The 22,755-nt window shown below is 43.1% G+C and overlaps 1 protein-coding gene across 1 annotated transcript in view; it reads right to left on the bottom strand.

The window, feature by feature from the left end:
- Positions 1–227: 227 nt before the first annotated feature.
- Positions 228–22,755, bottom strand: part of COLGALT1 (collagen beta(1-O)galactosyltransferase 1) — a 56,898-nt gene continuing 34,370 nt past the window's right edge. The window contains exons 9-12 of the mRNA XM_083185040.1: positions 8,609–8,741; positions 6,375–6,502; positions 5,217–5,423; positions 228–2,361 (exon numbers count right to left, since the gene is read on the bottom strand). Coding sequence (XP_083041166.1) covers positions 2,094–2,361; positions 5,217–5,423; positions 6,375–6,502; positions 8,609–8,741 — 736 coding nt within the window. The 3' untranslated portion in view covers positions 228–2,093. The remainder of the gene's footprint in view (positions 2,362–5,216; positions 5,424–6,374; positions 6,503–8,608; positions 8,742–22,755) is intronic.

Genomic DNA, 22,755 nt, shown 5'->3' with positions numbered 1-22,755 from the left:
CGGGAGCTGAGAACGAGGACACGACTGTCGGGCCGGCCCAACAGTCGTGACACTGGATTGAATACCCCCCTAAGTGCTGTCTAAATGCAAAGCAAAAAGTGAAAAAAGAAAAAAATGTCATACTATAATCACATCATAGAAAGCCCTTGCAATGAATGAATAAAATAATTACAGTAAGTTACAATTATATTAATGAAAGATTTTTTTTTTTTTTTTTTTAACATTTGTTTTCCATTTATTTCCTTTTAAACAATGTCAAAAGTAGTTATTTATAAACCGGATCTAGAATGTTCAGTCTGAAGAAAGAAAAAATAGCCCTTTTTGCTTTGATTTATTGTCCCACGTTTGGTTCATCCTTAATGTTTTTATTCTGCAGCTCCCACCTTGGCTAGTCTCAGCATCATGTGACCTGCCACATCAGACAGCCTTTACCTACGGATTTCTCCTGTGTTTCCAGATGTCTGACTTTATTCCTTGTGGGCAGCACCTAGTCTACATTCTGCCACAACCTATCCTGTGCTATGCAATGGAACAGAATGCAGAGACCAGTACTTGGAATTGTTGCGGTGAAGAATCCAGCCCATGAGTTCCACCAACCGGTAATCCTTTTAAGATCCAGCAATAAAAACCACTGGGGTTCTGACAGGTGACCATAACAAAAAATAACCCAAAATGATACATGTGGGGCAGACAGCTTCCATCCAAAATTCCTTGTACTGTTTTCCTAATGCTCCACCTGTCCATATAGATATGTACTACAACTACATATCTCAGCATGCCTTAGCACAGTTTTAGTATTCCCTATTAGCAAAAGAGTGGCAATGCATGCTGGGACTTATTTCACAACCACTGGTTGGTCAGTGGCTGGCAGGTCAAGCCATTAAATATCTTTTAGAAAACATTAAAAATCTTTTAGAAAAATATGGAGGATTATAATCATTTAAAAATTCCATTATCTGTAACTCCCTTCAAGGAAAAAAAAAAATAATAATTTTTAGGAAAAAAAAATCATTAAAAAAAAAAAAAGTGTGTTGTCAATCTACTTCAAACAAGTAATTCCCAAACCGCGTGCCCTGGGGTGCTGTGTAGTATTTGCAGAGGTGCCGTGGTTTAGTGGTCCAGGAATAAATCAAACTGTTCTATATGTAAAGATAAAGTATAAAAACAAAATAAAAATAAAATTGTACCTCTTGGTTAAACTAAAAGGATTTAAATACAACCAAGTGAGAACACAAGTTAGGAAATACTCGCTAGATTCACATGTGCAACCAATGGAGGCAACCATTTTGGTAAGCAGAACCAGTACTGCTGAGAATATTTACCAAATTCCTATGAACCAGTGACCTTGCTGTGAGAATTAATGGAGGCAGCCAGTTTGTGAATTGAAATGATGAACATTAGAATTGAGATTCTCAATCTCCTAGTAACCGGTGAAATTACTAAAGGATAAGGCACTTCAGTGTATTCAGGAAACAGATATATATTGAGAAGTGCACTTTGGTTTTTGCCATGATTGACACATGTGGGAATTTGATCTACTTATTAAAATTTGATCTACCTCATTCATGGCCTCTGGTGATGTCACTGAGGGAGGCAGGTGAAGGGAATCTGGGCCTCCCTGCTTTCATCAAGTTCTCCCAGAACTCTATAATAAATTGTCACTACATCCATCCGACCCTAAACATCTCCACTCAGTCATGCTCTCTAAGCTCTATGTGGAAAAAGTATAAATTATGTTTCGTTAAACAGCTCAGCTGTCAGATTTTAGATCTAACTAGACTGGGAAGATGGCGGTTGTTTCAGTCATACATGTAAATATATAAATTATAATTAATAAATCAAGAGAAAAGACCCTACCGTTCCACCTGTCTCCCTCAGAGACTGCCCTCTTAGGGTATTCCATAAAACTTCAATAAGGAGAGGGGATAGGGGTTGTCGCGAGTGTGGGAGCAATTAGCTGCACAAACCGTCCCTCGACCACACAAAATGGTGCACTGCACTTGTACCTCACCATCAGTACTTAAACATATCCTATACACAAAGACGCTGGATGGAATGTTCCACTTGTGTCAGGGTTAAAGGCTACGTTAAGGTCATAGCTCATCTCTTGCAGCACTGTCGAATGGTGAACGGAGGGATGGGGTGTTTACGGCTTCACTGCGCAGCTTTTCCTGCTGCTGGGTCTTCCGGGATTTAGCCCTGTCCCAGTCGGTGGTTTCTGTCATGTTGTCCCACAGAACAGATGTCTCAGTGTCACTAATGTAGCCTGCATCTCCGGTGTAGTGAGTGGGGTATAGTAGCAACGGCTCTACAGAGAAGGCGTGTAGGTCCCGCGTGGAGAACTGAGAAGAATAATCCGTGCTGGAGAAAGATATTGGGAAATAAAATGGTGAAATGTGTGTAAGGGGCATGAAGGAAACTACATATACACAACGTATTCTGTAACGCAAACACTTTAGGGCAGTGGTTCCCAAACTGTGTGCCGCGGCTCCCTGGGGTGCCTCGGGACACTTGCAGGGGTGCCTTGGGTTGGTCATCCAGGACCATTCAAATTATTTATGATCAATTATTTATGGACAAAACCAGTGCTGGTGGCTGCCAATCATAAATATGTGTACAATCAGAAGCAAATCCTACCCTTTACCACATAACTGAACCTTAGAGGCACATATAAACACAATATACTTCATTTTATAAATTTATTTTTGGGCCTAGGGGTGCCGTGGAAAAATTGTGGTACTCTAGGGTGTCGTGATTCTAAAAAGATTGGGAACCCCTGCTTTAGGGGATAGATTTAGTAAATTTTTAATTTCTCCTAAATTGAGGCTTTGTTTCAGGGGCTAGCACACATATTTAACAATATAAAGTTACTTAAATTTTATATTAAATGTCAAGAATTTTATATTAAATGTGTAAATATTAGAAAATGTTTCAGTTGTCTCAGCCCCTGACACTAACAAATATTTAAATTAATCTCCAGCAATTAAAAAAGGCACCTAAATAAATTAAAAAAAAAAAAAAAATAATTTAGATCTTTAGTTAGATCCAGATGTTTTCAGCATGTTAAACATACAACTCTGCCAATGTAATGGAAGCTGAATTTAAAAAAAAGTCGGACACAAAACAGCTTTATAAAGTAGGACATAATTAGAGCTGGTTTGGGTGAGTTCTATTTGGCAAAGTTTAAGTTCACTTACAAGAACAAAATTACAGCATATTTTTTAACAAATAATTAAACATATACATATATATATATATATATATATATATATATATATATATATATATATATATATATATATATATATATATATATATATTCCCAAGTATGGATCACACTCTCCTCCAGATGGGTGTCGACTGCCGGGGTGCCAACTCAGGTGCTTCCAGAATAATCCAGATACCAATATAGCTTACAGAGAAAAATGAGGACACTCACCGGGCTTCATATATGGATAGATAACTTTTTTCTTTTTAATCCATCTTCAGCAGTTCACAAACATAAAGTGCAATGTGCATGACAGTGGGCCATGGGCCACTGTCATGCACATTGCACTTTATGTTTGTGAACTGCTGAAGATGGATTAAAAAGAAAAAAAGTTATCTATCCATATATGAAGCCCGGTGAGTGTCCTCATTTTTCTCTGTAAGATATAAAGATAGATAGACATATATATAGATATATATATATAGAGATATATATATATATATATATATATATATATATATATATATATATATATATATATATATATATATATATATATATATATATACACACATACACATACAAGCATTTAGAGAGCCAGCAACATCCTTACCAAAAAGTATAAATCTTTAATATTGAAAAAATGGCATAAGTGCAATCAGTGCTCTGCCTGGAGGGGACTTTGCTTTCTGTAGCATCATGCCTGTGCTGCATTTGTGGATTATGCTAAGCACTCGTTCCTTCCTTTTAAATTGTATGTATTGACCTTTTTTTGCACTGATTGCACTGATTGCACTGATTGCCATTTTTTCAATATTAAAGATTTATACTTTTTGGTAAGGATGTTGCTGGCTCTCTAAATGCTTGCATGCATTATATACATATATTAGCCATAGCACTCCGTTTTTAAACGTTGTTAGTGTGTGCAGTACAAGTCTCATGGTTTCTTTATATATATATATATATATATATATATATATATATATATATATATATATATATATATAATTTCCAACCTTAATATGCAAAATATACTTATTTCTGACAAAATAGCTGTACGTGTCATTGTTTCCACCATTAAAATGCATCTTATGCACACTATGATAATCCGACACTCAAGCAGCTTATTTTGTACGCAATTGGAGATGAATCTGCATAAAAAAAAAAATTCAGTTTGTGTTTCCCAGCCAAACGGTTTAGCATAATTTGGTATGCAGATATAATAGTAATTACACACAAAACATAGTTATGCCTTATATCATCGTGTATGACTGTATTGGCATACCAAATTATGCTACACCGATTGGCTGAGAAACACTGTAACAGAACTTTTTGTATGAAGATACGGTACTTATGAGTTATCCGGGCGCCCGATTTCTAAATCGGGTCGGATCGGGCACATCGCATCGCATCGCATGCGACCATCGGATGCGATGCGATGACCCGATTTTTCCATAGGAATCAATGTTAAAATGGACAGAGTCCATTTTAACATGGAATTCAATGGGAAAAAGGGGTCCTTTTCATACCCCTACTATCCAAGTGGGCATGGAGTTGGATATAAACCTGTGGCGAGCGTAGCGAGCCACCGAGCCCAAAGCGTGGCGAGCGTAGCGAGCCCCGCGAGGGGACACAGAATACCGTTCGCTCGCCACGCTTCGGGCTCGGTGGCTCGCTACGCTCGCCACAGGTTTATATCCAACTCCATGCCCACTTGGATAGTAGGGGTATGAAGAGGACCCCTTTTTCCCATTGAATTCCATGTTAAAATGGACTCTGTCCATTTTAACATTGAATCCTATGGAAAAATCGGGTCATCGCATCCGATGGTCGCATGCGATGCGATGCGATATCGTATCGCATCGCATCTGATTGTATGCCTTAACTTAAGGCATACAATCAAAAAATCGGGCGCCCAGATAACTCATAAGTACCGAAGATACATTTGCTCTGTCCACGATTTGATACACCATACTCTTGACCACACAATGGTTACTCTCATACTCACATGGGATGCTTATCATACATGACTGGCAGAAACTCATCCACAGGAAGCATTTTGCTCAGAGGCTCTGCATTCAGAAGCTTCCTCGCCCCCTGCAAGGAAATAAGGTACCCAAGTGTCCAATAGGAGTAGTCCGACACAACCAAGTTACGGACCCCAGGTACAGACTCTTCAGGTTCATCCACCTGCATCCGCTTTCTGCCCAGGTAACTGTGAGAGAGAATAGGGACATCATCAATACTGTCTGGAAAATATATTTTTCCAAATGTAAAAATAATTCCTTCTCTGTGTGGTCACCTTAATGCTGGCCAGACATGCATCATGAACTTTGCGTTAACTACATGAAAGTCACCTTTTGAGAAGTCCATCTAAGGAGGGTAGTTACAGGAGAGGACAAGCAAGAAAAAAGGTTAGTAGGGGGTGCATTAATGTCAAGGGGTGTTTACACGGTGCAATTTTGCTTGCTTGGAATCTAATCGAACGGCAAGCAAAAAGCCTTCGATTTGGACTATATAGTACAAGTCTTTACTATATAGTCTTGTCTGCAGTCTATTTTTCTATTCGATTTTGCAAACGGGATCAAATTGGCATTAAATGCAGCTAAAAACAACTCAATGACCATTTGATTTCTATTTGATTTTGCTTATAAAAAAAAAATAATAGACCAAATCGAACCATGTGTATGGGGCATTAGACATAAGGGGGTGGTTATTTACAAAGGGGGCGGTTGTAAAACCGAACACTTCTGATCATATTTAGGACGGATATTTAGAAGGGCAATGGTTTTACAAGTTTGATAATAAAACCATTTCCCTTTTAAAATTTGGAAAGGGTCAAGATTTACACTCCTACCCATTTCATAAATAAATAAAATAAAGTCCCTATGTAAAAACAGTAACTGGAGAGACAGCATTTTCACAGCTAGATAGATTCCTTATTGATAAAAAGTTAACATGTTAGAAACATGTTAGAATTGACATAAAAGTACAAAATATCTAGAATATTTTACTCCCAGTCAAAAATCCCCTAACACCCTTTTTTGGGAATAGGGTGCCACTATAAAGGCTGTTGTGTTTTTGACAAATTGGCCACCCTACGCTACATATATTAACTTCACGTTTCTCCTTGATTTTCCAGCCATCATCCCTATACCAATCTCACATAAGGTCCCAGTCCAGCTGCGCTTTCTCCACATCCTGCAAAAGGTTCTCCAGTCGCCTCTTGAAAAAGATTTCAAACCTCAGGTCATCTTCAAACACAGCTGACACACCAAGCGAGCGCTCCGAGATCTATATGGACAAAACACAAACCAACTGTATTAAGTAGAATAAACTATAAAACAGACAAAAGAAAAAAAAAAGGGTACTTGAGTATTATCACGGCGCCCCCGATTTCCATTGCAGGGCGTTGTACAACCAAAAATTCGTGTCGCATTGCATGCGATGCGATTGTACCCTAATTTTTTTTTTGTACAGGCACCCAGATGCCTGATTCCTATGTTAAATGCCCCCCCCAGACCCGATTTTAGATTGTACACCCACCCAGATGGGTAATGACTATGTTAAATGCCCCCCATTTTTAACGCCACCCCACTATCAACGCCAACCCGAAGCGTGGCGAGCCCACGAGGGGCGGTGGTACGCGTCCTCCGACCTTTTCATACCCCACTATCCACGTCGGTGTGGAGTTGATTTTATATAGTGTGGCGAGCGCAGCGAGGGGACGCGTAATACTTGTGAAGTAATGCGCATGCGCTCGCCACGACGTGGATAGTGGGGGGTATGAAAAGGTTAGAGGACGCGTACCGCCGCCCCTCGCTGCGCTCGCCACACTTCGGGTTGGCGTGGATAGTGGGGTGGCGTTAACAATGGGGGGGGGGGCATTTCACATAGTCATTACCCATCAGGGTGGGGATACAATAAAAAAAAATCGTGTCTGGGTGGGCATTTAACATGGGAATTATCCCAAATCACGGAGCATCGCATGCCATTTTAATGGCATGCGATACAACGCGATATTAAAATTGTACACTCAGCCCGGGAAAGGCTCAAATCGGGCCCCATCGCATGCCATCACATACCTTAATTAGTGGTATGCGATGCAATGGACGCTGTGATAATACTCAAGTACCAAAAAAAAAAAAAAGAGAGGGTACTTGTTTCCTAGCACGGCCACAACGATCATGATCGTGGGCATCGTGAGTAAAAATCGGGGGCGATGCCCGCGATTTCCCATAGGGAACAATGTTAAATGGCTCAATTTACCCAAATCATCATAGGGAACAATGGTAAATGGGCCAGAAACCCCCAAAAACACCCTGAACAGTGAAATGTCCCCCCAAAAGTAGTTTACGCCACCCCACGATCAACGCGAACCCGAAGCGTGGCGAGTGCAGCGGTTTGCGTCCTCCGACCTTTTCATACCCCCACTATCCACGTCGGCGTGGAGTTGAGAATAGAATAGTGTGGCGAACGCAGCGAGCCCGAAGCGTGGCGAGCGCAGCGAGCCCCGCGGATACCTGTGAAGCCCGCGAAGGGACGCGTTTACCTGTGAAGGTATCCGCGTCCGCTCGCCACACTATTCTATTCTCAACTCCACGCCGACGTGGATAGTGGGGGTATGAAAAGGTCAGAGGACGCGTACCGCCGCCCCTTGCGGGCTCGCCACGCTTCGGGTTAGCGTTGATCGTGGGGTGGCGTAAACTACTTTTGGGGGGACATTTCACTGTTCAGGGGTGTTTTTGGGGGTTTCTGGCCCATTTACCATTGTTCCCTATGATGATTTGGTGAAATTGAGGCATTTAACATTGTTTCCTATGGGAAATCAGGGGCATCGCGGGTAAATTGAGGCATTTAACATTGTTTCCTATGGGAAATCGGGGGCATCGCGTCTGGACCATTTAAGCCTTTTTTAGCTGCATACGACGCGACCGACGCGATTTTGACTTTTTTCAATGCATTTCAATGGGAAAATCGGGGGCATCGCGTCGGTCGCGTCGCAGACCACTAATTTATATATATATTGGTCAGGCACAACCCATAAGTCTCGGCTAAAGTCCCGGTGCCAGCTGTAACCTTACTGAGAAGGCAATTGTATATGATACTCACGCTGCATCCAAGCAGCTGCAGCAGCACACGGGGAGTAGAAGGACACAAGGAGCAGGAACTACTGCAACGTTTCGATTTTAATAATCGTCATCAGGCAGAAACGTTGCAGTAGTTCCTGCTCCTTGTGTCCTTCTTCTACTCCCCGTGTGCTGCCAGCTGCTTGGATGCAGCGTGAGATATATATATATATATATATATATATATATATATATATTTTTTTTTTTTTTTATTATTATTATTTATTTATATTCCCCCCCCCCCCCCCCCCATAAGCTAACACTTACTTACCTCCTTCCAGATGTTGTAGTGGCTGAGAAAACATCCCATTTCCCCACGTGTCAAAGGACGTCCATGATATGGATCCTTATACCCTGGGAGCATCTTTATACCCATTGCAGTGACCTGAGATTCATTCAGTGCCCTAGATGGAGAGGATCATCATCATCTATTGATATAGTGCCACAAGGAACCCGCAACACTGTGTTATAGAGTTTATAAACAAGTAAACAAAAACAAGAAAATAGTGACTTACAGTTCAAGACCGTATATGACAAGTACAGGGTGTAGAAACATTTCTGCATCAGCAGACAATACGAAAATAAGTAATAGGGTGGAATAAAACCGAGGGATTAGATGCCATCAAAGTAAGCATGGAGATGATTTAGGTAAAATAAGGAAGAGCCCATGAGGTTAAGAGGGCCCTGCTCATGAGAGCTTACATTCTAAATGGGATAGAAGTGAGCATGTAACAGTGGGTTAGGATGACAGTTGGCAGAGTTTTAAATATTTGTAGAGAGGTGGAGAGTCTGAGGAGGAGAGAGGTAGAGAGTTCCAGAGGAAGGGAGCACTGTGTGAAAGGTTTTGGAGGAGGGAGTGAGAGGAAGTAATCAGTTGGGCAGGAAAGGTGGCATGCATTAGTGGAGCGAAGAGAATGGGTAGGACTGTAAAAGGGGTATGAAGACAGAAAGGTAAATAGGAGAGGAGTGGTCGAGAGCTTTGTTAGTGAGTGCGAGAAGCTTGAATTGGATTCTGAAAGGGGAGCCAGTGTAAGGCTTGTAAGAGGAGTGGATGAACTGCATTTGGTGAAAAGATAAGCCTGGCTGTAGTATTGAGAATATATTAGAGTGGAGAGAGCCATTTACCAGGAATTCCACATAGGCGACAATTACAGTAGTCTGGTTGCAAGATTACCAGTGAGTGCATAGTGGTCTTAGTAGCTGGGTGAGAAAGGGTCTGATCCTGGAAATATTATTTAATCTCCTTACTGGTCTTCCCAAAAAACAGACTCTTGCCATTACAATCGGTACTTGTGGAGTATCACGGCTCCCATCGTATGGCATCGTATGCCATATGTAGTGGCATACGATGGCATACGATTTTTACCGATTTTTGAGCATTTTTGCTCAAAAATCGTATGCGATCGCATCGGATGCCATACGATGGCATCCGATGCGATGGCACCCGATTTTGCACTGAAATGCATCAGAATGCATTGAAATATGTATTAAACTAGTGAAATGCCCCCAAATGCCATTTTTCACAGTGCACCACCCACTATCAACGTCAACCCGAAGCGTGGCGAGCGCAGCGCGCCCGCGAGGGTCGGCGGTACGTGTCCTACGACCTTTTCATACCCCCACTATCCACGGCGGCGTGGAGTTGAGAATAGAACAGTGTGGCGAGCGCAGCGAGCCCCGCGAGGGGACGTGGATACCTGTGAAGCCCACGAGGGGACGCGTATAGCTGTGAAGGTATCCGCGTCCCCTCGTCACACTATTCTATTCTCAACTCCACACCGACGTGGATAGTGGGGGTATGAAAAGGTCGTAGGACGCGTACCACCGCCGCCCCTCGCGGGCTCGCCACGCTTCGGGTTGACGTTGATAGTGGGGGTGGCATTTGGGGGCATTTCACAAGTTTAATACACATTTCAATGCATTCTGATGCATTTCAGTGCAAAATCGGGTGCGATCGCGATTTTTAACATACAATCAGCATACGATGAAGGTCGTGGGAGCCGTGATACTCCACAAGTACCTTACAATTTATTATGAATGCTTCTGCTAGGCTGATCGTCTGCCAGTCTCTCCATTGGTTGCTCATATTCAATATACTGTATAATACTTCTACTCACATATAAAAGCTATTAACCATACTACACCATTATATATATATATATATATATATATATATATATATATACATATATATACATACATACATACATACATGCATACATACACACACACACACACATACATACACATATATATACATACATACACATATATACATATACCAAGCAGATTCCACATGGCAGACCCCTTTAGGGGTAGGTTCCCGCCGCAACCACGGCAAACACGAAGGAGAACCCGCCGCGGTGGGGAAACAGCGAGGCAGAGGACACGGACAATCCGGGCAACCCGGGAGATCTCCACTGCATCGGAAGGCGAAAGCCTGATCTTTAACTTGTCCAATCATCCACTCACGGACACTGAGATACGTGTGCTCCAACAGGGGCTATCCTTCGTACCAACGGTACACACTGACACCATGCAGTGGAACATTGAAAAATACAAACTTAATAGACAGCTGAAAATACATGAATACTTTCGCGGCAATAAAGCCGCAACACGTATCCATACCAACACTGAGGCTGTAATTCCCTTGCCATCAGCCCTGCAGAAACTTTGAACCCATCTCTGCTAACCCCTCAATTAAAAACATTTAATCGATTACTGGACAAACGTGTTGGTGAACTTTTACAGACCTCTGATTATGGTAAGCACCCCAATCTTAACAAGATGGAAAAACAGGCTTTAAAAGATTTGTCCCTGTACACGGACATAACTATATACCCCGCCGATAAAGGTGGGGCAATTGTTGTGCAGAACTTGTGTGATTACCGTACTGAACTACTTAGACAATTGAGTGATACTACAGTTTATCGCAAACTTGATTCTGACCCCACCACATGTTTTGCCAAGAAACTTGCTGACCGCCTCACACAGGCTGTCACGGAGGGGTTGATCAGAGACTCTCTAAGAACAGCTTTGATACAGGAAACGCCGGTGATAACTGTACTATACTCATTGCCTAAAATCCATAAGTCTCTGATCAACCCCCCTGGACACCCTATAATTTCCGCCCGCAATGGGTTATTTTAGAAGGTGTCCACGTACCTGGATGCCATACTGCATCTATGCACAGTCCAGCACAGTAGACACCTCCTTGATACCACCAGCTTTCTAAATAAACTTAAGGGGATTTCTGAGGTACCACCTGGGACCTTGCTGAGCAGTCTTGATATCTCAAGCTTATACACGGTTATACCTAACTGCGATGGCCTGGCGGCAGTCAGACGACTGGTAGTTGATAACCCTTTGTATACAGGGCCCGATGTGAACTTAATCATTGACCTTTTGGAGTTGGTACTAACGTGTAATTTCTTCATTTTCGATGGTGTCTTTTACCTGCAGATGGTGGGGTGTGCGATGGGGTCCAATGTGGCCCCATCGTACGCCAACACCTACATGTACATGGTTGAAGACGACATCATGTTGACTAATGACATATTTCGTCGACACGCATTGTTTTATGTCCGATATATCGACAACTTGTTTGTCCTGTGGTCAGGTACACGTGAGACTTTAGAATCCTTCATTATTGAACACAATAATTCTGGACACCCCGTACAGTTCACATAAGATTAACAAATGGGGTGATATTTAATAGGATGAGAGAATCAGAAAGTGAGAGATTTGGTAAGAAATCTCCAGTTTTTTTAAAGCGGATATCATTTACACTGCAAAATCAAACTGGTTTTGCAGTGTAAATGATTGCCGCTTTAAAAAACCTGGAGATTTCTTACCAAATCTCTCACTTTCTGATTCTCTCATCCTATTAAATTTCACCTTAACAAATGGGGTCATTTCCACTGAACTTTTCCGCAAGACTACTGACCGCAACACTTCGTTGCATGTGACCAGCTTTCATCCCCCCAAGCTAAAATTTTCCCTCCCCTACTCCTAGTTCCTACGAGCTATCAGAATTTGCTCGGACCGTAAAACAGCTATTGAGCACATTGACAGGATGCTACATGACTTTTTACTTAGGGGCTATGATGAAGGCCAACTCTTTAAAGCCAAACAAAAGGCATTAAGCCGCAATTGGGAGGATACTCTTAAACCTTCTGGAAGAAGGGGACAGGATAAGGCCATGCCGTGGGTGAATCACTACAACATAGCTAGTGAAGGCATCCGCAGTATTACCAAACAACTATGGCCAGTAGTGGGCTCGGACCCCGAGCTACAACTTCATGACACCAGACTCATGCCCTGTTACAGCAGGGGCAAGAACATCCGAGATTGGGTGGTTAAAACAGACATCAGTGGATTGGACAAAAAACAGTCAGTTCAAGGCAACTTTCTGCAACGGTTGCTATCGTTGCATTTGCTCTGGAGAAAATGGACCAAAGGGCGCTGGAGGGTAGTATACACAAATTCACCGATGTTCCTCTCCCGAATAGGTAATATAAGGGGGAAAATACAAAACAATGTATCAGAAATATTGTAGTCTGATAGTCAAGATAGTGGGGTTCACGATGAGGGTAACCATAAGCGTACCATCACTCACTATATGAGAGGTATAGACGTGCCCATTGTGAGGTTATCAGATTTACTGTAAATCTGTAATTACTATATTTTATTAGGTGTAGTAATTAATGTACTATTTTAGTCCGTCGGTACCCTCTTATTCTCCATAGATGTTTCTATCCCCCAAATCTGTGTGTATTTCCAGATCAGATCGCTCTTGCCCTAATATGGTCTGCCAGGAAATACCCAGGAAATAATTCACCAAAAGGTTATGTCCCATTACCATACTTTTGTTCCTGCTATCACAGGAGGGTGTTAGCTGAGGGACAATCTTCACAGGGGGTGATCCAATTCCCCTGCTACCAACAGGAAATGTTCACAGGGGGTAATCAGGACATAATGTAATCAGACTATGATTGTGTCTCTACCTTCAGCTCCTTTGTGTCAATACCAGACTTAGTGGAACCCGGCACCACAGGGGGTGATCAGCCCATAACGTAATCTTGTGTTGTATTGTATCTTGCTATGCATATCTTGACCACTTCCAGACTTTCTGGAACCGACCCCAGCAGGGGGCAGAAGCAGATGGGCAGCAGCAGTACCTGGGAGGGGGGATAAACCTGACTTGAATCCACCAATAGGGATTGAGTGCAAGCCCACTGATGGTATGGAGAAGCGTGGGAAATTGGAAGTTTTTAAAATGACTGACACACAAGCCAAGAGGAGATTTTGATGGACTGTCCTGGACTAAGAGGTTATGCTCTGTCTAGGTATCGTGTGGACTTATATGCTATCACTGCGGTGTGAGATAAGTGATAGTTTGCCCTGTGGAACTGATCTGGGACTGTGACTATACAAGGACTGTCTGTTTGGGCCTGCTACCCGATAACGTTTATATGCTACATTTGCCTCTTTTTCCTGTCTTCATCTACTTTCGTGTGCTGTGATAAAAATAAACCATATTTTGGTTTCATCTGCTCGGTGTCTGAGTGATTGAGGAACCCTGTATCCTCACATTTGGCGGCAGCGACAGTGGGATCATTCAGACACCAACCTTCGAGCACAGAAAGCACAGAGAACAGAGGATCAGACCATATGTAAGGAAACGGAAAATGCAATAAGGTGATGTTCAGCAAGTGAGCAGGTGTCATTCCTGTGGAAAGGGAAAATGTTTCCAAGGAAAGAAAATCGATGCCTCAAGACCCCTGTAGCAGAGGAGCTCAGGGATGGAGGTTCTTCAGTGTATCGGCAGGCTGGGAAGCCGGATCTGTTATTTATTGTCAGGAAAATGCAGTATATCTGGAAGTACTGGGAAGACGCTCAGCAGATGGTCAGCGGGTGGAGAGTATCCAGCATACAGGACAAGTTGTGTTACCTGGGGGATGCATTTCTGCACTGTAAAGGTGAGGCCACCTCTTGGAATCTGCTGGGAGAGCCAGAGTTTGTAGAATTTACAGAGGAAGTGATTGCTACAGTTACCCAGATGCTACAAAGAGGACAATATTCTGAGGCTGAAGGACAAGTCCAGAATACATTGATGCCCCAGATAGAACCAGAGGAAAGGTCTAGAAGGGGGCTACTGCAATCTGGGCAGACAACCGAGGGGTCTGCCACAGAATTAATTGTTACTGCAAGAGAAGGGTCGTTGTCAGGGGGGCCCCTAACTGCCCTTGAAGAAATGAGTATGGAGGAGCTGATAGCGGAATGTCAGCTGCGAGGTATACCCATCCAATCCTGCACTCGCGGGGAAATCCTTCAGCAGATCCTTCGCGATCAGGGAGATCCTACAAAAGCATTTACCGATTATCGGGCATGTATCCTTTATTTCGGTGCACAGCTGAGTGTGTGGGAACAATTGGAGTGTCTGGAGGAGTGCTTTATTGTGGCAGAGGAAGAGGCGATTGATCGCGGGCTCCTGGATACCCCAGCATGGCAAGATCAGTGTCGCAGGGGGCGTGATGAAAGGCACCGTCTGCAACTGCTTCTCCCCCATCCTAGGGAGGAAGCTGCTCAGTGTTCTCTGCAGGGGGAGGTTATCCCCAAAGTGAAGGAGGTTATTCAGGAGGAGCTGCGCTACAGCTTCCCTTTTGCTGAGGTGGGAGATGCAGAATTATTAACCTGCTGCCAGGGGATCTATGAGGACTGCGCCCAGGAGGAGATCACCGTGGTTAGAGGAGTATCCAACAACATCCAGGCCACCAGCACACCAGTCACAGATGACGTCGTGTTTCGGGCTGCCCAGCATACTCAGCTGGGGAAGGAGGCTATCGCGGAGAAGGAGGTGTGCGCAGAAGTAGCTGCAGGTGAGCATCTGGCTTTTAAGGGGACGGAGCTGACACAGCCTGTCCTGCAGCCACCAGCGGAATTGTTTGTGATGGAGGGTCCCTCCTCAGCCCTGGACATTGAGACCAAATGCTGGACTGAAATTTGCCATGCCCCTAGTTTGGGTTTGGGGGAGGAAGGACAGGACGGGGTGGTGGAAGTGCCAGGGCCAGAGCCCCTATATTGGCCTGCTGTTTGGCCCCTGTTCCTGGGGCAAGAGGGGGAGGTGGAAAGTGGTCCCTGCCCCATTGTGCCCGAGGCAAAAGTATTAGTAGGTTACAATGTTGCAGAGGGGGGGTACCCAGAATCCGAAGAAGAGGAATCGCTACATCCCTTGTTAGTTCCAATGTATGACTTAGACTGTAATCATGCCCTTGCTGGTTCTGCAAACCAGCCGCCTTTTACAAGATGGGTTTGGTATGATGTCACCCTGTGGGACTCAGGTGGTAAATCCAAACCCCAGATTCTCTGCTCTGAATCACACTACAGGTTGTTATTGGTTCCAGAACAGCTTGGTACCGGGACTACAATAGTAGGGGAAGGAATGTGAGGTTATCAGATTTACTGTAAATCTGTAATTACTATATTTTATTAGGTGTAGTAATTAATGTACTATTTTAGTCCGTCGGTACCCTCTTATTCTCCATAGATGTTTCTATCCCCCAAATCTGTGTGTATTTCCAGATCAGATCGCTCTTGCCCTAATATGGTCTGCCAGGAAATACCCAGGAAATAATTCACCAAAAGGTTATGTCCCATTACCATACTTTTGTTCCTGCTATCACAGGAGGGTGTTAGCTGAGGGACAATCTTCACAGGGGGTGATCCAATTCCCCTGCTACCAACAGGAAATGTTCACAGGGGGTAATCAGGACATAATGTAATCAGACTATGATTGTGTCTCTACCTTCAGCTCCTTTGTGTCAATACCAGACTTAGTGGAACCCGGCACCACAGGGGGTGATCAGCCCATAACGTAATCTTGTGTTGTATTGTATCTTGCTATGCATATCTTGACCACTTCCAGACTTTCTGGAACCGACCCCAGCAGGGGGCAGAAGCAGATGGGCAGCAGCAGTACCTGGGAGGGGGGATAAACCTGACTTGAATCCACCAATAGGGATTGAGTGCAAGCCCACTGATGGTATGGAGAAGCGTGGGAAATTGGAAGTTTTTAAAATGACTGACACACAAGCCAAGAGGAGATTTTGATGGACTGTCCTGGACTAAGAGGTTATGCTCTGTCTAGGTATCGTGTGGACTTATATGCTATCACTGCGGTGTGAGATAAGTGATAGTTTGCCCTGTGGAACTGATCTGGGACTGTGACTATACAAGGACTGTCTGTTTGGGCCTGCTACCCGATAACGTTTATATGCTACATTTGCCTCTTTTTCCTGTCTTCATCTACTTTCGTGTGCTGTGATAAAAATAAACCATATTTTGGTTTCATCTGCTCGGTGTCTGAGTGATTGAGGAACCCTGTATCCTCACACCCATAAAGGTTTCTTTTTATAGGTTCACCCCACGTGCGATTACAAGGACAAATGGATGCGTACCGTACTCACAAGGGCATATGTAAATACAGACGTATCTGGGTATCTTTCACTTTAAGAAGGTGGGAATACTCTCATGTGGATATCACGACTGCCATGGAGTCACCCACAGGAACGCTTCTCTCACTAGTACATTATTATGGGCCGATCATCTATGTAAATGCCCCTACATGGTGCGAGATGACGAAAACGTTTTCGTCATCTCGCACCATGTAGGGGCATTTACATAGATGATCGGCCCATAATAATGTACTAGTGAGAGAAGCGTTCCTGTGGGTGACTCCATGGCAGTCGTGATATCCACATGAGAGTATTCCCACCTTCTTAAAGTGAAAGATACCCAGATACGTCTGTATTTACATATGCCCTTGTGAGTACGGTACGCATCCATTTGTCCTTGTAATCGCACGTGGGGTGAACCTATAAAAAGAAACCTTTATGGGCACGTCTATACCTCTCATATAGTGAGTGATGGTACGCTTATGGTTACCCTCATCGTGAACCCCACTATCTTGACTATCAGACTACAATATTTCTGATACATTGTTTTGTATTTTCCCCCTTATATTACCTATTCGGGAGAGGAACATCGGTGAATTTGTGTATACTACCCTCCAGCGCCCTTTGGTCCATTTTCTCCAGAGCAAGTTTTCCTTCGTTTGGGTTGAGTGGTGACCCATCTTTGTGGATCCGGCTGAAGGAGGGCTTTGCGCCTTGGGACTTATTCTTTTTGTTTTGGCTATCGTTGCATTAATTGTGCTGTTTGCAGATCCCTTAACACAGGCAGTGATTTCCCACACCCGCTTTCTGGGGTACGCATACCCATCAAGCATGTGTTAATATGCACAACCAGATTTATGGTTTACCTGATTATCTGCCCGTGTGGCTTTGGCTACGTAGGTAAAACCACCCGCACTCTAAGGGAGAGAATTGCTGGCCATAAATCGGTCATCCGGCAGCACTCACTAGTGGTGGGAGTGATCAACCGGCACTTTGTCACACATGGGCATAATATCGCACAACTCAATTATATCATAATTGACCATGAACCACACAGGCTACGAGGAGGCGACCGGTCGCTTAAACTCTTACAGCGTGAAGCACGCTGGATCAAAAAGCTTAACACCCTAGCACCTAGGGGTCTTAATGAATCTGCCGGGCTACACTGCTTCCTATAGAGCAGCATGACACATGACCAGACAGTTGACACAACATGTCGACCGAGTTGACACATCCGTTGAGTCGGCATCCGCATTCACACCCAGCCACCTCACTTCACAGACCATGCACGGAACAATGGTCCTCATGATTAACTCTTGTTATTTGATGTTTGATATGCTGGGTACTGTTTGGATTACCGCGATCCTTCTGTATATATTTTGTAAATATTTTTGTAACTATTTTGTGTTTATTCCACATTTATTATGTTTCTTCTTGTTGTATCCATCATGTCTTTATTGTCATTCATTGGATACTCTGTACTTTACACTCACTGTCATTTGTTACATTTTGTATTTTTTTGTTGGTTACCCCGACAACCAGTGACAAGATGATGTCGTCATCCATGGGCGCATCACCCTCACTGGAAGGGAACAGGTGCCTTCACGTGATGTGGCTAATGCATAAAGGTATGCTTTCTTTTCACTTGTATCATCCTGATGACAATGTATTAAACATCGAAAACGTTCGTTCACGCTACCCTGCAGCTTCTGTCTCTTTTGTAAGCCTCCGGGTGCCGCCGTACTTGTATGTATGTATGTATGTATGTATGTATGTATGTATGTATGTATATAAATATACACACACACACACACACACACTTATATCCCAACTCAACCACTCTGCTCAAGATCTGCATCTGTCTTCTGCACGGATTACTAGCTCCCATTCACTGTTACAGGACTTTCTTTCATAGGGCTGCACCTACCCTATGGAATGCCCTTCCACGCACAATAAGACTCTCCACCAGTCTCCAAACTTTCAAGCGTTCCCTGAAAACGCACCTCTGCAGGCAAGTCTATCATATTTAAGCACCGCCCACATAACCCTCAGAGGCACTTATGTATCATATAGCTTCCCTTATGGACTTGTAACTTGGCGGGACTGCTATGCTATTACTGGTGCCTGTCCTTGTTTTTCCGTCCGATTTCCCTATAGACTGTAAGCTTGCAGCAGGGCCCTCCTACCTCCAAGTCTGTCTGCTGTTACCCAGTTTGTTCCATCATGGTCTACAATTGTAAAGTGCAACAGAGTCTGCTGCGCTATATAAGAAACTCCAAATAAATTAATGAAAACGGCAGGTTTGTGAGATATTATTTATTTATTAACAGTTTCTTATATAGTACATACATATTCCGTAGCGCTTTACAGAGAATATTTGAACATTCACATCAGTCCCTGCCCCAGTGGAGCTTACAATCTATATTCCCTACCACATGTACACACACACACACACACACAGTCAGACTTCTAGGGTTCATTTTTGTTGGAAGCCAATTGACCTACCAGTATATTTTTGGATTGTGGGAGGAAACCGGAGAACCCAGAGTAAACATACGCAAGTACGGGGAGAAAACGCTGCAGTTAGGGCAATGGTAAATGTGTGGTATAAAGGAGAGGGAATAGTCAAGGATTACGCCAAGATAGGGCAATTTGAGACTAGAGGAAATAGTGGCATCAATAGATAATCTTCCCACCATCCCTCACTACCTCACCACCCACAATTTCATTATCAGCTCAGTCTTAAGGCCCATAAACATGGGGCGACTATAGCCCTGTGCTGAGCGATCTAGTTTAGCACAGATCGCTCAGCACACATTGTGGTCACACATGCTATGAACCAGCGATGTGCACTGAGCGATCTGTGTTGACTTCTTTGGTGAGGACACTGGCGATCTTACTATATTTTGGACCACATGCATTCAAAATCTAGGCGCGATGGCGACACTTGGAACTGCCCATCGCCATCCTGTATACAGGATCGCTCCAATCCATACTTAATTTCTAAGTGATCTAGACATATTGCTTAGAAAATTGCCCAAAATCACCCCGTATGTATGGGCCTTTAGACATGTAGGGTTTAGGACTAGGACATCAAAGAGGAGATATTTAGCAGAGGCAGTTTGAGATCTGAGTGAGGAGAGCAGGTGAGGAAAGGTAGAGGAGTATCATCAGCATACATAGAATATTGCAATTAAAAGAGTAAATGAGTTTACTTAAATAAACCACATATTTATGGTGTGGAGGGTTGATCGGTTAATATAAAGGAAGGCAGATAGAGTCACAATACAGACAAGAAAAGCAACGGTGTAATAAGAATCTACAAAGGCCAAGCACCTCGCTTTTTATCAAACTCATCTCATTGTAGACGTTGCTAAGGTATTTAATACCACTTTTACATCAGCAAAGCAAGGTCGCACCAGGGATTGTGGACTCTTTTAGACTTACTACCCGACCCGGGCGGTTTACATCACCATTGATGGTTCCTGAGCTGGAGCATCTCCCAGCGCAGGCTTTCCATTGCAGTGAACAGGTCCTGTGTCGCATGGACCCGGGTTACCAGTTTACAATGCACAGCGATCCGGGTTGAAATTGTGTTCTACCCTAAGCACTTGCCGGGTTGACCCGGTCAGACCTTACACCACCTTCTGTCCGGGGATTTTGCGTTCTTCCATGCGCAAAAACAAAACAGACAAAGGGTGTACAGCGCTAGGTTTTTGCTGAAAGAATATACACTACCACGAAAGATTTTTGTACATTTAATATTATATTACAATTTCATGAGAATTCTCATATTACAATAAAAATAATGAAGGTTAAAAACAATTTTTGTTAACAAGAATATATAGATGTAAGCTCCACATAAATTATTGCACCAGCAGATGATAGTTACCAGTTTTACTGGAAGGTAATCGGGGGTCTCCTTGCTAATAATGCTGCATTGATTGTCCAATCCGGATAATTTCCCAGTGGGTCCAGGTAGGTTCAGAGCCAGTTCATGTGAGGCAGTCCTTTAGGTATGAATACCTGGTATATTGCTGCTTGTAGCTGCTGAACGATAGGGGAAGGGAATCCTGGATGTAAACAGATGACTGGTCCGGAATAAAGTGCAAATAGGCAGTGCAGTCTGGTGTGCAAAGGAGCAAAATTGGGGTGCATTGGAGATGGTGCTCAACGCGTTTCAACGCTAACTCGCGTCTTCATCAGGAGCTAGGGTATATGGGGTCTGTCCAGGGACCCTGTATTTATACCCTGAGATAATTGTTCCCATGGGTGCAGGTGTGGGAATTAATTATTCAATACATTAAAATACATAGAAATAAAAACAACAATACATAGATTTCATAAACGTGGTAAGTATGCACAGGAGGATCAAAAACATAAGTATTTTTATTTAGCAAGAAAAGCATCAAAAACGAATTGAGAAAGGTCAGGTCAGCTGTCATGTGATCTTGTCATGTGATCGGACAGATCATGTGACTGCAAAGGTATTGGGCAAGTTTGGAATCATAAACTATAGTGAGTTACCCACATTGGGTGCTCCACGGTAGATACAGTAGTGAGTCGACGCTCCTAATAACATAGCATATTAGGCATGTAGGTATTGCGGATCTTTAAAAAGGAGAGAGTTTTGGTTGGCAGAAATGACAAGCTATACTCGTTCTGGTTGGCGGAAGTGACATCTGCATATGATGCATCCTGGGGAGTGTTGGAGATTCAGAGCATGTAAGGGAGGGCGGAAGTTACTGTTGGGCTTAACTCTGGTTGGCGGAAGTGACCTCCGCATATGATGCATCCTGGGGAGTGTTGGAGATTCAGAGCATGTAAGGGAGGGCGGAAGTTACTGTTGGCCTTAACTCTGGTTGGCGGAAGTGACGCCCGCTACTTGCTAATAGGTGCTGGATCTAGGCTACGTATACATGTGGGCAGCGATCTGACGCCGCTTCTTACGCTAGTATGATGGTACAGACAGCGTCTCTAATCTGCCGGATATAGCGATTTGGATGGCGGAAGTCCAATTGGAATAACACATTGGTTGGCATTGTCAATTTTGTTTGAAATATATATTTTACAATCTTCAAAAATAGAGAAGCAGTATATATATGGAGAAGATATATATCGCAAAAGAGGAGAGAGATATAGGAGGGAAGTTTTGTTAAATATATAAACAGAAAAGATGATGGAATTAAAGAAGAAAAATTATTCTATACAATACAATAAGCAATTAATTGGTAATGATAAACATATACAGAGACAGAGGGTTACGGTGAACAGTCAAATCTTGCTGATATGATAGATTTGATGATATCTTTCAATAGTATTTCAATGCATATGTTTTCTTATAAAGAAGAGTTATGTTGTTCTATGTAGACTGATTGTAATCCTATGGTTTATCTATTTAACAAAAATTCATGTGTACATCTCCCCATAAAGTTTATATATGTACATGGGGAGGGTACCGTGGAGGTTTCTGATAGTATTCACGGATATAAACCATGACTGGTACTTATTAGAGTTTTGTTATATTTCAGATGACATGGGGCCAGATCATAGAACGCTATTTAGCTCCAGAGCCTCATTGAGACCGTCTGGGTAAAGACTATTTAATTTAAAGGTCCAAAAAACTCCTTGACGACAGAGGGTTTTGTATCTGTCTCCCCCTCTTATGGAGTAGGGTATGTGTTCCAGACCAAACACACAAAGGCCTTTAGGATCATTCTTGTGTGTCTGAGAAAAATGTCTCGAGACACTGTGACTGGTTAGGCCTTTTATTACATTGCGACGATGCTCCATAAAGCGGGTCTTCAAGGGACGTGTTGTTCGTCCCACGTATTTGAGATTGCATGGACACATCAAGAGATATATAATAAATTTTGTGTCCCAATTTAAAAAGGTCCTTATTGTGACTAATTCGTCCTCCGTTTGGATCTGTAAGGTTTTATTAACGTAGGTACATGTGGTA

The sequence above is a fragment of the Crinia signifera genome, chromosome 4 (assembly GCF_055691185.1).
Source record: "Crinia signifera chromosome 4, ASM5569118v1, whole genome shotgun sequence".
Classification (NCBI taxonomy): domain Eukaryota; kingdom Metazoa; phylum Chordata; class Amphibia; order Anura; family Myobatrachidae; genus Crinia; species Crinia signifera.
The sequence above is the reverse complement of the archived record's forward strand: the minus strand, read 5'-3'. Positions and strand labels throughout refer to the sequence as shown.